A 17,129-nucleotide genomic window follows, 5' to 3' on the forward strand; every position below is an offset into this window, starting at 1 on the left:
ACCCACAGGGGCGCGGAGAGCCGCAATGGCCGCCACGTAAACCTTTAAGGTAGAAGGACATGAATCTGATGTAAAACGATACTGGAGAAACTCAAGTACTGTGTGACTGAACAGTTAACTGGATCTCGCTGATGCTGGTGACACCAAGACGTGAAAACGACCTCAGTCGGGAGACCACTCTGTAAAAGTTGGGCCCCCTCAGAGGCCAAACCCATAAGTTCCAAATCTCCGGTCGGGGGTGAAATATTGTGCCCCCTGCCTGAGCCAGAAGGTCTCTCCTGACAGGTACCTCGAAAGGAGGGCCGTCGAGGAGATGAATTAGGTCCGTAAACCAAATTCAACTCGGCCAGCGTGAAGCTACTAATAATAGACTTACTCCATACTGGCGGACTCTCTCCAGAACTCCTGGGAGCAGAGCAACAGGGGGAAATGCGTACAGACGTAGCCTCGGCCACGTCTGTACAATAGCGTCCAACCCCAAGGGGGCTGGTTGCGTGAGGGAGAACCAAAGTGGACAGTGCGTCGTAAGATGAGACGCAAACAGATCCACTTCTGCTTGGCCGTAAAATTCCCAAATGAGCTCCACCGCCTCGGGGTGGAGTCTCCATTCCCCTGGCCTCAGCACCTGCCTCGACAGGGTGTCTGCTCCTATATTCTGGTACCCTGGGATATACACTGCCCTCAGGGAGAGTATTTTCCCCAGGGACCACAAGAGGATCTGGTGCGCCAGTTTGCAGAGTGGACGCGAGCGCAGACCCCCCTGTCAATTTAAATAAGAGACCACCGATGTGTTGTCTGTACGGACAAGCACATGATGGCCCCTCAGATCTGGGAGGAAATGTCTCAATGCATTGAAGACAGCCATCATCCCCAGGCAATTTATGTGCCAAGAGAGATGATGGTTCCTCCACAGACCCTGAGCTGAGCGGCCTTCCATTACTGCTCCCCAGCCGGTGAGAGAAGCGTCTGTCGAGATAGCAACTCGATGGCAAAGAGCTCCCAACACCGGACCCTGGGACAGGGACCAATGTTTCCTCCATATAATCAAGGCGCGGATGCACCGCCGCGTGATCTTGATCATACGAAGTGGGTTCCCCCTCTGGAGAACCACTGCAAAGGTCTCATGTACAGCAGGCCAAAGGGGATCACATTGGACGCTGCTGCCGTGAGGCCTAACAGTCTCTCGAGCTGTTTCACAGTGCGTGACTGGCCTAGCTTCAACTCTTTTGTGGCTGTGATGATAGCAGCTCCACGAACGGGCGATAGTGTGGCCCGTATCATGACTGAATCCCATACCACACCAAGGAAAGTGGTTCTCTGTAATGGAGAAAGCACACTCTTCTTGGCATTGAGTCTCAACCCCAATTTCTTCATATGAGCGAGACCGACATCTCGATGCCGACCCGCTGACTGCTCTGATTCTGCCAGAATCAGCCAGTCGTCGATGTAGTTCAGAATGCGTATGCCCTGCAGCCTGAGCGGGGCCAGAGCTGCATCTACGCACTTCGTGAACGTGCGGGGTGACAGAGCTAGACCGAATGGAAGCACCCGATATTGGTATTCTTTGCCCCCGAAAGAAAACCTCAGGAACTTCCTGTGCTGAGGGAGGATGGAGACATGGAAGTAAGCGTCAAATCTATCGTGACAAACCAGTCCTTGGATCTGATTTGAGTCACTATCTGTTTGAGTGTGAGCATCTTGAATTTCAATTTTCATGACTGCACGATTCAGCAAACGGAGATCTAAAATTGGACGCAACCCCCCCATCCTTTTTTGGAACAATGAAGTATCGGCTGTAAAACCCTGATTCTCTGTCGGGGGAGTACACCTGTTCTATAGCTCCCTTTGCTAAGAGAGACTCTACTTGCTCCATTACCAGAGCCTGCTCGGGATGTACTACCGTGAGTAACACCCCGTTGTAACGAGGCAGAGGAGAACCGAATTGGATTCTGTAACCTTTCTCTATTATCTGCAGGACCCAAGGAGATATATTTGTCAGATTCTTCCACTCTGTCAGAAAATCTACTAAGGGTACCAGTCTCTCGAGACTGGCCTCTGGTGTTAAAGGAACAGCCACTTCGGCGACCTGAAGCATATTGGCAGGAAACAACCGAACTGACTGTTTTTGAACCCCCTCAGAGGGCTCACGTCCGACGCAACGTCGAGTCGACATTGCGCCAAACTTTCGCTGGATACCACTGCGCCCCGAAGCACCAAGGGTGGCGGGGTTGGCAGACTGGTCCCATGAGGACCCCGAAGTGGAGCGGGCACCGTATTCTGAGGTGTACACCGCTCCACCCTGGTTGGGGCTGTCCTCGATGGTCTGACGTGCATGCATCAGGACCTTTTCTGTGCCGAAGCCTTCTTAGCCGTAAGTACGTTCCTCAGATCCGGCTTAGACTTAGCCGACTTCGGCTGAGAGCGTTGGCTCAGTCCCCAAGATTTATTCGGGGGAGCACGAGACGCAACACTTATTTTCTGTTGCACACGGTGCGAGGAACTTGGCTAGGGATGCTCACGCCCAGCATCCCCAGGGGGATGGACTCGGCGAGGAAGGAATTATTTAAAAGCCTCAGATTGTTTTTTATTTTCTTGAAATCTTTCAACAACCGTATTCACCAAGTCACCGAAAAGACCAGAGGGAGATATAGGGGCATCTAAAAGAAAAGCCCGCTCTTTATCTTTAATCTCTGCAAGATTTAACCAAAGATGTCTCTCAGTAGCTACGAGGGCTGCCATAGACCGCCCAATAGCACGGGCGGTCTCCTTCGTAGCTCTGAGAGAAAGATCTGTAGCCCGACGAAGCTCTCGAATTTCATCGGGACTAACTCCCTCACTCCTATCGATATCCCCCAGCAGATCTGCCTGATAGGCATGGAGCACTGCCATCGTGTGCAGACAGGTTCCAGCTTGACCTGCTGCCGTATAAGCCTTACCCACTAAATTGGATGTGGTATTTAGTGGTTTATTCGGCAACACAGTATCCTTCAGGGACGATGCTGACCCAGGAGACAGATAGCTCGCGAGCGTCTGTTCCTCTGGGGGGCATCGACCCATAACCGAAATCTTTCAGCCCCTTTATATTTGAATATGTGTGAACATGGGGACTAAAAAGACGTGACGAATATGGTTTATTCCATGATCTACATAGCTCACTATGTAGATCGGGAAAAAATGGAAGGGCCCGTGATTGAGATGAAACATTAGATGTGAGAAAACGCTAGTCTAATTTGCTTTTAGGACGAGTATCTCTTTTTTCTGCTGGCCAGTCAATATTTAGTTTATCAACAGCACGAGTTATCACCTCAATAAGCTCCTCATATGCTGGGGAGAGGGATGGCGAATCCTCTCCCCTTATTGTATTAGTGTTTGTGTCACTCTCAACAATGCTCAGTAACTCCACCTCCTCAGAGCTAGAGCACCGAAGCATCGGGGCTCTCTTCCCGGGTGGAAGAAGCCACAGCGCGGGCTTCCGACACCGACAAGAGAGCAATGGATCCCTCGGGTAAAGGAGGAGATAAGGCAGAGCACGTCTCCAACCCCGCCAAGAGATCCATTTGCGAACCCCAAGTGAGCTTTCTCCGCGCTGCCTCGGCAGCCGCGGGTCCAGAACCCTGAGGTTCGTGTGCCTGTCCGTCATCCTCAAATGCGGACAGACGGGAGCGGAGCACGCGGAGCGGCAGACGCTCACAATGCTGACAGTCAGACCCCTCGAAGGCTGACATTGCATGCTCCACTCCCAAACAAACTACACAAAGCTCATGTGTATCCCCACCCGTGATATAACGAGGGCAAGGAGAAGCACAGGCTTTAAATAGTTGTTTCGCCACAATATCCAATATAAAGAGAGACAGACAACGATAAATAAGACAGACAGTTTTGACACAGAGCGCTTTGCTGAGGCACAAAAGCTGGTGCGAGTAACGCACCGGATGTGCTTATATCCTTTCCTGGTCATGACGTCACCGTGGCGTTCATTCATTCCATTGACTAGTTGACATACGTGCTTCAGGGGTAAACACGCAAAGGCGTTCCCAAAGCGTCATCGACGCATCGCGAGTTCCCTCGTAAGGGAACAGAATATGTGGTCACTGTTGGACAGGTGAGGTTGAGACAGAAATGCACTTTCTCCTAAAATGTGAAACATTCAGAGAAATAAGGAACTTCAGAATTTAAAGACCTAAATTACCTCTCAAAATTAAAAATACTCCTAGGAGAAGAAGACAGGGCACATCTTGATGCCCAATATGTATCAGCATGCCACAACCTGAGGGACAGTGAAAGATCTAGACAAACACACACAATGTGATGTGGTCAAATAAATAATAATTATAAGAATTTATATATTGCTGTTATTTATATATTACTAATAATTATATACTGTCCAAGTTATTGGAGAAAATGTATTTTGCTTTTATTCTATTTTATTTATCTATGATGCTTTGGCAACATTGTTTTTGAAACTTTCATGCCAATAAAGCCCATTGAATTGAATTGAATTGAATTGAGAGAGAGAGAGAGAGAGCGAGAGAGAGAGAGAGAGAGAGAGAGAGAGAGAGAGAGCCATGACGTTTTGATTTGTGCGCTGGTTCCACTAGTGTGACTGTAAAACAGCGCAGACTGCATTGTACTGAAGACGTTTAATGAAGATTTACAGCGGGAGTAACATCGCGATGCTTTTCATCCGTTTGTGTGGCTGTTGGATAAACAAAATATATACTTTTAGTGTAAATTAAGCAAAGACCAAGACGTTGCTGCAGAAAAGAGAAAACTGTGTTTCTTTCGTCAGCAGATGTGTCGTGTTCCGTTCGCATATATGTTATGATTTTGAAGTAATGCGATGTTTGGCTCGAGCGGTAGAATAGCTGTGTCGCTGATTGTGGCGCTCGTCAGTGTGTTTATTTTCTGTGAATATGTGATTTATTTTCCTGTTATTTTGCAATGCGCTTGGCCTCACATCGAGACTGATTCAGATTCTGCTGTCCGGGCATTATTTATATCTGATACTCATTTACTAGGGGCCATCAGAGGACACTGGCTCGACAAACTCAGAAGGTGATGCAATGTTTCAAAACCTTGCGAACTCGTCTACAAAATGTAGCACCTTATTCATTTGTTTACATAAATACCATGGTACATGACGACAGTAACAATTCGATTTTTTAATATTAGCACTTGCACACTATTGATACACTTCTCTTTAGATGTTAATTGTACATTGGCTCTGTAATCTGCACTATGACAATGCAGTCGAATCTAACCTAACACATAATCAAGCCGTTCCAGAGTAGCCTGTATACCAAAGTACCATTGTGTTTCCTGCTGGAAAATGCTAGCGGCAACAAACCAGCTAACAGTCAATCATACGACCTTAAAGTGGTTAAGCTGGTTTTTTGGAAAATGGTGGCTGGTCGAATCAGAATAAGCTTTATATAAATAATGCCAAGTATGCTTACACAAACACAAGGAATTTGTCTTGGTGCAAATGCTTCCAGTGCACAGAGAAAAACAAACAGAAACTGTACACTACTGATGCCATCACTGTACCAGTAGTGCAACATAGTTTGTAAGGGCAGCATTTTTTGACATAATGCACACTTCTTTCTTAACATGCTAACTTAACCCTAACCCTCCTTTTAAGTTTCTGATTAAACTGAGTACACAAAAAGAAGGAAATGACCAACATATGTCCTTCATTCACCCAGCAGTGTGCATGCACACACATGCTCACCAACTGATACTTAACTAGGAGACACAATGAAAGCCTCATTGTATATGGTTTCTCTTTTTAACATTGGGCAAACCCATTTTAAATTTGCCTGCATATTTTGACTTTTTTCACAGAGAGTGGCAGATGGAAAGAGCATTCCAGACGTCTTTGTGGCTTCTAAAACCTAAAGTTGTCTTCATTTTAGGAGATGTGTTTGATGAGGGCAAGTGGAGCTCAGCTGAGGTAAAGTACACAACACAGAAACACCTACAACACAAAACAACATACAACTACAAAAAGCATACTATTCCATCATTTAAGAATTCTTGCCCACAAATCTGTAAATAAGTACACACAAGTCCCTTTCACACAGAAATCCTGGGAAGAATCCTGGAAAAGGGATTCCAGGATCTGTTCTGGCACTGAAATATTTTGTTTATTCACACTGCCCAAGTTTTCCTGTAATCTGTGCTCGTATTCACACACATTCCAGAAAAAAAATCCCAAAACAAAAGTGACATCACTATGTGATGTCTAATGTACAGTTTCTTACGTTTACTGAGAACCTAAGTCGTCTTTCTTAAGAAGCCCCTCATTTCATCCTATTATAAACAAGTAATAACCTTAACTCTAAAAACGAACTGTTAATTTCATCATCTGCGTGGATGATCCCTGAGTGAGATTTGCATGATAGCCAATTTCATTTCATTTTATTTCTGCAGTTAAGTTACTATAAATAGCTCATAAGATAATTTTTGTATTGTATATATTGTATTGTTTTTGGCCAATAAAGAACACAATAAAGGGCAATAAAGATTGAAAGTGAAAACCATAAAAAAATTAAAATCACGGTATTGCAATATTATTAGTATTAAATAGTAGAAAAAATTATATAGAAAAACAACAACAAATAATTTTCATACTTACCTGCAACAGTTAAGATGTGTATCATTTAATTCCATAATTGCTTTTATAATTTAGTTTAAATTCTAAACATGCCTACCTTCCTATAAGTAATGAAAACTACACATACAAGGAAAAACTATGCTTTTTTCTTCAGACTTTTATTAGGGTACTACGGGGCTAAAGGTACACCTTAAGGAAATGTAATTCTGGTCACAATGTTTCTCAGGATTCAAGAAATACATGGATTTTTATTGAATATTGATGGAGCAACATCATTTGTGTTTAAAAATAACAATATTCAAAAAAAAACTTCTGTTGTTAATTTTTTAAGATGACGGGGGAGCCTTTTACCCCACACCTGGAGTAAAAGGCTCCCACACTTGGGGTAAAAGGCCCATAGGGGGTTATATTGATATAGTGTACATACCAGGCCAATAGTTATAGGGCTCAATTTATCAACAAATAAACAAATTAATCCCCATCATGATTGGATTAGTCAGTGTGAGCTCACTCTGAACATTTTTCATAACAAATCTATTTTCCACACTTAAGAAAAACCTGAAACAGGGGGGCTTTTTACCCCACATACAATCCTTTCACTTGGACAGATTTTGAATGTTTTTGTGTGGATATAATCACCTTGAACAAAATTGAAAATGACAAATAAGTATTAAGTTTCAATATAAATTTGTTAATTTCCAGGATATTGTACATATATTTACAATGAAGCTCTTGTACACTTTGTGGTGATGCTGTGAGGGGGGTTAAAGGAGGTGTTAATGTTTGTGTGAAGTGAAGGTCAGAGTGCATGTGGGGTGTGAGATTGGGCCTTTCGAATCTGCAGTAGAACACATTCTGGTCGTCAGCTAGTCGTTGATCCACCACAGGGTTGGGGGTAGGAGTCCTGTAATTAGTAAGTTGTTTCAGGCCACTCCACACCGATGCAGGTTCGTTAGCTGAAAACTTGTTTTCCAGCTTCTCAGAGTAACTTCTTTTAGCCACTCTGATTTCCTTATTCAGTGTGTTCCTGGCCTGATTGTACAAGAATTTATCCCCACCCCTGTAAGCATCTTCTTTGGCATGATGAAGCTGTCTGAGTTTTCCTGTGAACCATGGTTTATCATTGTTGAATGATAAAAATGTGCTAGTAAGGATGCACATGTCCTCACAGAAACTGATGTATGACGTAACAGTATCTGTGAGCTCATCCAGGTCTGTAGCTTCAGCTTCAAAAACACTTCAATCAGTCCAATCGAAGCAGGCTTGTAGTTCCAGCTCTGCCTCATTGGTCCAGACCTTAACAGTCCTTACTACTGGCTTTGTTGATTATAATTTCTGCCTGTAGGTCAGAAGAAGATGAACCAGACAGTGATCAGAGAGTCCCAAAGCTGCACGTGGGACAGAGCGATATGCATCCTTTATTGTTGTGTTGCAATGATCCAGTATATTCCTGTCTCTGGTGGGGCATGTAATGTGCTGTGAATCCGGGTATTGTTGTTCTGTGTCTGTGATTTGATCAGCAAGCTGTTGCAGCGCTAAGTTCCAGCCCGCGTTTGGAGGTAAACACACACACACATAAGCGAAGAAAACTCCCGCGGAGTTCCAAGCGCTTCCAAATTACGACAGCACATCCTCTTTAATGTTGGTACATCTGTACACCAACTTTCGTTGATGTAAAAGCATGTTCCACCACCTCTCATTTTCCCAGAGGCGGCGCCATCGTAGATTATTCTACGATGTTTCTGATTATTCTATGATATTCTACCATCAAACAGTGTGTTGGTTAGGTCTGGACCTGGCAGTAGTTCTGATTTTAAAGATATACCCTGGAAAGTTGCACCGCAGTCAAATACTACCCTGTTAGTCCCTTTTTTGGGATGGTATACACCATGGTGTGGAATATACCAAACCTTGCCATCAGATCTTTCCAGCTCCTCTTGGGGCAATACTTCTGCATATCCTTTATTACCTCAGTTAGAAATTTTACATATTCTGTTTTGAATGATTCATTCCTTTTAAATTTTCTTTGCAGACTTGAGAGGCGTTGTACTGCAGCTGGGTTGTTATTGGGCATGACTGGGTCCTTTTTCCTGAAAGGCAAGTTTAAACTATAATGCCCATCTTGCAATTGGATAGATTCTTCTGTTGATTTAAGGACACTTTTTTGTCTTCCACTGAGATTTTCAAGTTGTCCTCAGTTGAATGTTCGATAAAGTCATGGTTATATTGCTGTATCAATAGTTCTTCTATTTAAATTCTGTTTGCAGTAACATAAGGAAAGCAACTCTTGCCTGTGATGCTAAGAGGACCATTAACCACCCACCTAAGTCAGGTTTTCACTGCATATGGTCTGTTATCATGACTGTTAACAATTTCCCAGGGTTCAATAGCTTTGGGTGCATTGTTTCCAATCAGTAAATCAACCTCAGCTTCAATGACTGGAATTCTCACCTTATTCAGGTAAGGCCATCTGGAGAGTTCCTCTTTGTAGGTATACTGCTTGTGTCTACTGGCATATTATTTTGTGTATACACCTCTGGTAACGTGATAAAATTGTTTTCCTCTAGCAAAGAGCCTTTTAATCCTGTAACAACATTCTGTATGTGGGCACAGACTTTTCTTGACTTGTCGTACGAAGCATGATATTGGTTTTTCTTCCTGGAATGTTGAGCTTGTGCATTAGTTTCTATGTGCAGAACGTTGCACTACTACCAGGGTCGAGAAATGCATATGTATGTATAACAGTACTCCCCTTAGAACCTTTTACTTGCACTGGGACAAGAGATAACATACATACCCTTTGTACATTACCTGCCCCTGCATGCTCACCAACATGCACGTGTGCACTGCTTACTGGTGTTTTTTGGAATGATTCTGCTGATACTTTTGCCTTAAAGTGAATATGAAGAAGACTTGGAGGTTGCTTGCTGCAAAATTAGCAAAATATAAGACGTCTAGTACAGTCTTCACTCATATGTCCATCCCTTCTGAGACATCCAAAACAGACTCCATTCTTTCTTAGAAAGGTTATCTTCTCCTTGCCTACTTGCTTCTCAAACTGTGGCAAGTCGGCTAATTGATGTTCACCATGGCAGAATAGACATAAGAGATTTGAATTTCTGATTGTTGGCGGCAGTGATGATTTTATATTTACACTAGTAGCAAAACTGCCTTTTGATTTGGGTTTTATTGTTGCTTTGGATTTAGATTTTGTGTTTTAATCTTGTATATCTACAAAATTGGGTCAGAAATTATGCTGGCCTGGGTTTCATGAAGCAGACTAGGTCAGCCATTGCCACTCTTCTTGTCTGCCGCCCTTGCAGCTCAAATGCCTTTGCACGCCATTTCTCCCTAAGTATATTGGGTAACTTGAGAGCCACATTTCTCATGTTAGAGACGGTGTTAAGTTCTTCCAAGTATTTTAGTTCTTCCATTGCATTGCAACAGCCTCTAAGAAACAGTGCAAACTCCTGCATAGCCCTTTGATCTTCAGTTTTAATTATTGGCCAGTTAAGGGTTCTCTCCATATATGCGCAGGAGATGTTATACTCGTTGACAGACTGTTCCTTCTATAGACCATTTGCCTTCTTATAGCCTTGTTCTGGAGACATGTGCTGACAACTTTTAATGAGCTTTTGAGCCTTCCCTTTTGTGAACTGAAGGAGGAAGAGTACCGTAATTTCCGGACTATTGAGCGCACCTGAATATAAGCCGCGCCCACTGATTTTTAAATAAAATATTATTTTAAACATAAATAAGACGCACCTGTCTATAAGCCGCAGATGCCTACCGGTACATTGAAACAAATGAATTTTACTCAGGCTTTAACGAAACATGGTGTGGCAGCGGGGGCGTGGTCAAGCGCCCGTCCGGGAGAGAAAAGCGGTAAGGGCGCTTACACCTGAGCTAAATTATGTCTAACACCGGTGTCTAATTTCAGTAAGCATGGGGAGAGCTGCATAAAAGGCAGCAGCCACAGAGCTGAGAGAGTGACACACGTCAATCTAGTGTTGGCGCATAGAAGAATTGAGAAACTTTATAAAATTGATTGTAAACATTGCTGTGGCCATTAAAAGCCTTACCTGGAATGTCAAGTGCCCTGCTGAAAACTGTCACACTGGTGCCCGTGTGACAGTTTTCCCAAGAAGGACACGTGAAGCAGGGCACTTGAAATTAGACACCGGTGTTAGACATAATTTAGCGCAGGTGTAAGCGCCCTTACAGCTTTTCTCTCCCAGACGGGCGCTTGACCACGCCCCTGCTGCCACACACGGCTTGTAATAAAACATTTGCAGTAAACAGTAGCCTACCAAGAAAGTCATTGGTCACTATCTTCCTCGTCCTGTGCACTGAAACCACTGAAGTCATCTCCTTCGGTGTCGGAGTTGAATAGCCTCAGATTTAGTTGTCTTTTTGCACTGAGTCAATTCCTCACGCTGCTGTTTCCAACGTCTTATCATCGACTCATTAAGACCAAGCTCCCGTGCAGCAGCTCTATTTCCTTTTCAAGTTTGAGCATGCTCGATTTAATCTAAACAGTAAACAAAAAAAGTTGTTTTGACCTTAACCCGTTCGGCAATTTCATTGGTCTAATGAAAGCTTCACGCCGCCAAAAAACTGAGCACGTCACAGAATGTTTTTTTAAATTTATTTTTTATAAAATTTGAAAGCGGGAAAAATCCATATATTAGCCGCGTCATTGTATAAGCCATGAGGTTCAAAGCGTGGGAAAAAAGTTGCGGCTTATAGTCCGGAAATTACGGTAATCTGTCTTGGTAATGGTCTTGCTTTCTGCCATGTGCTCAAATTGTAACCCGGACACACACACACAAGATGAGACAGTCACAATGTCGGATGAAAACTGCTTTATTAAATAAAAGCAGTCCAGGCAAAAGTACAAACAAGGGGCAACTCCAGTGAAGAGTAGTCGTGGGAAGCGTAGGGTCAGAAGCCGGGGAATCAAAGAGATAACAAGGGGGGAAAATCCAGTGAGGGAGGTGAACGATAGCGGGGAAAACAGTTAACAACTAGGGCGAGGAACAAGACGAGACTAGCGGGAACGAAGACAGGGGGACGAGAGGAATGGGGGGCTGGCAAGCTAAGAGGAAACGAATCAGTGGGGAGGTCAAAACTAGACGAGACTAGCAGGGGCAAAACTAGACGAGACTAGCGGGGGTCAAAACTAATCTAAATACAATAACCAACCCCAAACAAACGAAAGGATAGTGAGTTATATAGGGGCGAGTGCAGGTGTGAACGATGAAGGTGACGAGACGAGTGCAGGTGAAACTAATGTGTGGGGATAGGAAGCGCGTGAGTGCAGGTGGTCATAATGTTCAGGCTGATTGGAAGCGCGTGAGAAGCGAGCATGTGTCAGAGGGGGGAGATAGTTTACGAGCGAGAGCTCGTAATAGCAAAACCGGGCGTGGAAGCCTGAGGGAGGAAAAAGAGCGTACAAGCTCAAGGGGGCGGGGCGAGGGAGCGGGAAGCGAGCACGCTCGCGAGTGTATGTGTGCGTGCTCGAGGAAGCGGAAATGGGGCAGAGGAAAGGGGTTCGTGACACAAATGAATGGATACAATTCTTATATTGAAGAATGTGTCCTTCAGAGACTTGCAAATGACCTTTTAGGCAAAGTGGTTAAACTTTGTTGTTTCACTAGAATGCTTGTCAATTCAATTTGTCTTCTTAGGATTTCTGAAACACCATTTCTTGAATCATGTTCTTGACGTTCTTAGGTTGTGCTAGGAATATGCATGACCCTTTTCTTATCTCTTGATGCACCTGTTAACACCCGTGTAGATTGATCAGGCCGAAGTAGAGCAGATGCTCTTCTACCTTCACAGAACTGCTGCCTTCGGCAGATGTCTGCTGTGGATTTGTATTATTCAAATTCAGGAAACTGAACTGTAACACCTTCTTTCAGGTGTGTAGCTGGATCATTTTCACCAATTGAATAGAACTCCATATTCTCCATTTCATCAAAGTAAACATTTGCATCATCAGAGTCATTATACACTGTACTTCCTTTAGCAGATATTTCTAAATGTTTTAAATAGTTAATTTTGGCTGTAGCAATTTCATTTTCAATTTCAAGTGTTTTTCTTCTTTTTTTTATTTCTTCTCTTTTTTGATTAAGCTTTTCTTGTTCTTCCTCTAAAACGTGCTTGTGTTTTAATCCAGCTGCCTTGGCACATAACGCTGCCCTCTCAGCTTCAGCATTGATACGTGTGGAGATTGACGTTGATGTTATACTAGTTCTTGATTTGCCAGATTTACTACTACACACTGACCCAGCCACTGACACCTTGTCTTCTTCCTCTAAACACTCATTTGATTTATCAGCAACACTGATTTCAGGATGTTCTATTGCAGATATCCATATTGTAACATCGTTGAGAAATAAATTGATTTGTTCCAGTCTTGGTTCATACCAATTTTGGAAGAACCACAGCGTTTTCTTTTTCCCAGACTTTGTGAATTCGTTGAGAGAAATGTGATCGATTCAAGGAATACAAGACATATATATAATGCAAGACTCTTATATCAACGGAAGGTCGCTTTTGCACTGATGTTCCCATCCAATTAGAGAATAGATGTTCTATATCGGTATGGTCTTTTTTCTGATTAAAATTTTTTTATTGATTCTAACAGTTAACAAAGAAAAGAAAAATATTTATTCACAGAATTAATATTTAACTCCCAATATTACCCCTCCCAGTACCCAACCCCACCCTGACCCTGAACAAACATCCCTGTGGTCACATGAGTATACACACACAAAAATATATGTATATAATAATCACACACATTTATAATTGTACTTCTCTCTCCACTGCCCCTCCCCGAGAGCCCTCCAAGAACACCAAATAGCTGCCCCATTTCCCATCAAATATATCCAAGTTTCCCAGCCTTCTAGATGATACTTCCTCGAGAGCCACCACCCTCCCCATCTCAGTTCACCACTCTTGAAATGAGGGCACTCCAGGGGGTGTATGCTACTCCCAAAAATAGTAAAGAGCAGGTGGCTCTGCTGTATATACCTAAAGAACTGAGATCTGGGAATCACAAAATGTTGAACCAAATTTTCATAGGATCTCAACACTCCACTCTCATATAGGAGTGTAATAACCTCTCTCACAATTCAATCTGTCCAGCAGAAAGGATACTTATTCATACATAATTTTGGGTTTAGCCATATGCTCGAGGCAATATTTAAATAAATGTCTGAATTAAACACTCTGGACACTTTTGTCCATACCGAGTGCAAATGCGAGATAACGGGGCATAACTTAACTTCTCTGATTACTTTGATAGAAATGCAATATGATAGAAAGGCAATAATGACTCTTCTTAATTAATCTTTAATCTGTGAATTTGAATTGTAGATGCTTACGTATCAATATAATGACTCCCCTGCTCTTACTCAAGCCAGCACTAAAGAATATATGTCCACCCTATATCTTCCCAAATTTTTCAGCTTCCTGTGGGGAAAGATGCGTTTCTTGAAGAAACAGCATATTTCTTACGTTTAAGAAAATATATAACCTTCCTTATTTTTATTGGGTGCTCCAAGCAATGCACATTCCATGTGGAGAGAGACAACCCACTCATATTTTGACATGTGAAAAAAATAGATTGTGTGTCAAAAACCACATTCCAAGATTGGTGCAACAGTCCACCCCCGAGAATCCCCTAGAACAAAAAAAAAAACAGAAAAAATTAAAATTTGCGCATTAACACCGCACATGACAGCGCCAACTGGAACCCATCCCTCCAAACTCAAACAGTCCATGTACGCCTACGAGAGTCCCCACGACAACTGTGCGGTCAGAATTCCAGTGCTTCTATAACAAAATTTGGTGAAATAGAATTACACAACAGAAAATAATCTATAAAACAAACTCCAGCCAATAGGCGGAATAAGCACAAAGGACGTGGACATTCATCCACATAACTGTCCCGAAGGTGTGTTCCTCAACAAAACAAACTCCAGCCGCTAGTGGAACCAGCACAAAAAAAATAAAAATAAATGGAAAAGAATGTTCAGTTTCCTTGGGCAGTCAAATTAATGTTCAGTGAGCCATCCCATTCGGCTGTTACCTGAGTGTAACAAATGCCCTTTGTAAGAAATATTCCACAAAACAAACTCCTTTCTATAGGAGGCATAAGCACAAAGAATGTGCAGATTAATCCACAATCTGTCTCAAAGGAGTGTTACTCCATGAAATAAAACTCCAGCCGGTAGGCGGAACCAAAACAAAAAGAAACAAAGAAGGCGCTCAGTTTCCTGGGACCGTCAAGTGAAGGTTCATTGAGCCCACTTGGCTGCATATACAGGTCCTTCTCAAAAAATTTGCATATTGTGATAAAGTTCATTATTTTCCATAATGTAATGATAAAAATTAAACTTTCATATATTTTAGATTCATTGCACACCAACTGAAATATTTCAGGTCTTTTATTGTTTTAATACTGATGATTTTGGCATACAGCTCATGAAATCCCCAAATTCCTATCTCAAAAAATTAGCATATCATGAAAAGGGTCTCTAAACGAGCTATTAACCTAATCATCTGAATCAACTAATTAACTCTAAACACCTGCAAAAGATTCCTGAGGCTTTTAAAAACTCCCAGCCTGTTTCATTACTCAAAACCGCAATCATGGGTAAGACTGCCGACCTGACTGCTGTCCAGAAGGCCATCATTGACACCCTCAAGCAAGAGGGTAAGACACAGAAAGAAATTTCTGAACAAATAGGCTGTTCCCAGAGTGCTGTATCAAGGCACCTCAGTGGGAAGTCTGTGGGAAGGAAAAAGTGTGGCAAAAAACGCTGCACAACGAGAAGAGGTGACCGGACCCTGAGGAAGATTGTGGAGAAGGACCGATTCCAGACCTTGGGGGACCTGTGGAAGCAGTGGACTGAGTCTGGAGTAGAAACATCCAGAGCCACCGTGCACAGGCGTGTGCAGGAAATGGGCTACAGGTGCCGCATTCCCCAGGTCAATCCACTTTTGAACCAGAAACAGCGGCAGAAGCGTCTGACCTGGGCTACAGAGAAGCAGCACTGGACTGTTGCTCAGTGGTCCAAAGTACTTTTTTCGGATGAAAGCAAATTTTGCATGTCATTCGGAAATCAAGGTGCCAGAGTCTGGAGGAAGACTGGGGAGAAGGAATGATGGTCTGGGGTGCCATGTCAGCTGCTGGTGTTGGTCCACTGTGTTTTATCAAGGGCAGGGTCAATGCAGCTAGCTATCAGGAGATTTTGGAGCACTTCATGCTTCCATCTGCTGAAAAGCTTTATGGAGATGAAGATTTAATTTTTCAGCACGACCTGGCACCTGCTCTCAGTGCCAAAACCACTCGTAAATGGTTTACTGACCATGGTATTACTGTGCTCAATTGGCCTGCCAACTCTCCTGACCTGAACCCCATAGAGAATCTGTGGGATATTGTGAAGAGAAAGTTGAGAGACGCAAAACCCAACACTCTGGATGAGCTTAAGTGCCACAGGCTGATTGCCTCCATGCCACGCCGCATTGAAGCAGTCATTTCTGCAAAAGGATTCCCGACCAAGTATTGAGTGCATAACTGAACACAATTATTTGAAGGTTGACTTTTTTTTGTATTAAAAACACTTCTTTTATTGGTCGGATGAAATATGCAAATTTTTTGAGATAGGAATTTTGGGTTTTCATGAGCTGTATGCCAAAATCATCAGTATTAAAACAATAAAAGACCTGAAATATTTCAGTTGGTGTGCAATGAATCTAAAATATCTGAAAGTTTAATTTTTATCATTACATTATGGAAAATAATGAACTTTATCACAATATGCTAATTTTTTGAGAAGGACCTGTAGAGCATCACACAACTTGATCAATGACTTACTCAGTCCATTGACTTTATAAAGGACATCGCCTGCTGTGGGCATGTAAATATTTTGTGGCCTTCCTTAGTATCTATTCTCAAATTGGATGGGAACATCAGTGCAAAAGCGACCTTCCGTTGATGTAAGAGTCTTGCATTATATATGTCTTGCATTCCTTGACTCGATCACGTTTCTCTCAACGAATTCACAAAGTCTGGGAAAAAGAAAATGCTGTGGTTCTTCCAAGACAGCCTTCCTTTAATCCTCGCCTTGCATAACACGAGATCTTTATCGGATGATCTCAGAAATTTGGCCAGAATTGATCGGGGCCTGTCTCCCTTATCGGCTCTACGAGCCGGAACCCTGTGAGCTTGCTCGATTTCCAGCTTATGGCCTGTTATGTCGAGCAGACTCAGAAAGATCCTGTCTAGAATTTCACTGTCTTTTTCCTTCTCAGGAATTCCAACAATTCGGTCGTTGTTTCTCCGATTACGATTCTCCAAGTCTTCCAACTTTTCCCAAACGCGCTCCAAGTCTATCTTGGTCGTGAGCGGATAATAAGCTAATTCCCTCTCCGATGACTCCAGATAATCTATTAGTTTCTCGACATCCGACACTCTTGTATCCAACTCAGTGAATTT

General features: G+C 43.0%; 1 protein-coding gene across 1 annotated transcript in view; it reads left to right on the plus strand.

Moving 5' to 3' along the window:
* Positions 1 to 4,576: 4,576 nt before the first annotated feature.
* Positions 4,577 to 17,129, plus strand: part of mppe1 (metallophosphoesterase 1) — an 86,539-nt gene continuing 73,986 nt past the window's right edge. Inside the window, exons 1-2 of the mRNA XM_052114894.1 lie at positions 4,577 to 5,055; positions 5,845 to 5,953. Of these exons, the coding sequence (XP_051970854.1) occupies positions 4,841 to 5,055; positions 5,845 to 5,953 (324 nt within the window). The 5' untranslated portion in view covers positions 4,577 to 4,840. The remainder of the gene's footprint in view (positions 5,056 to 5,844; positions 5,954 to 17,129) is intronic.

The sequence above is a fragment of the Xyrauchen texanus genome, chromosome 42, assembly GCF_025860055.1.
Source record: "Xyrauchen texanus isolate HMW12.3.18 chromosome 42, RBS_HiC_50CHRs, whole genome shotgun sequence".
NCBI lineage: Eukaryota > Metazoa > Chordata > Actinopteri > Cypriniformes > Catostomidae > Xyrauchen > Xyrauchen texanus.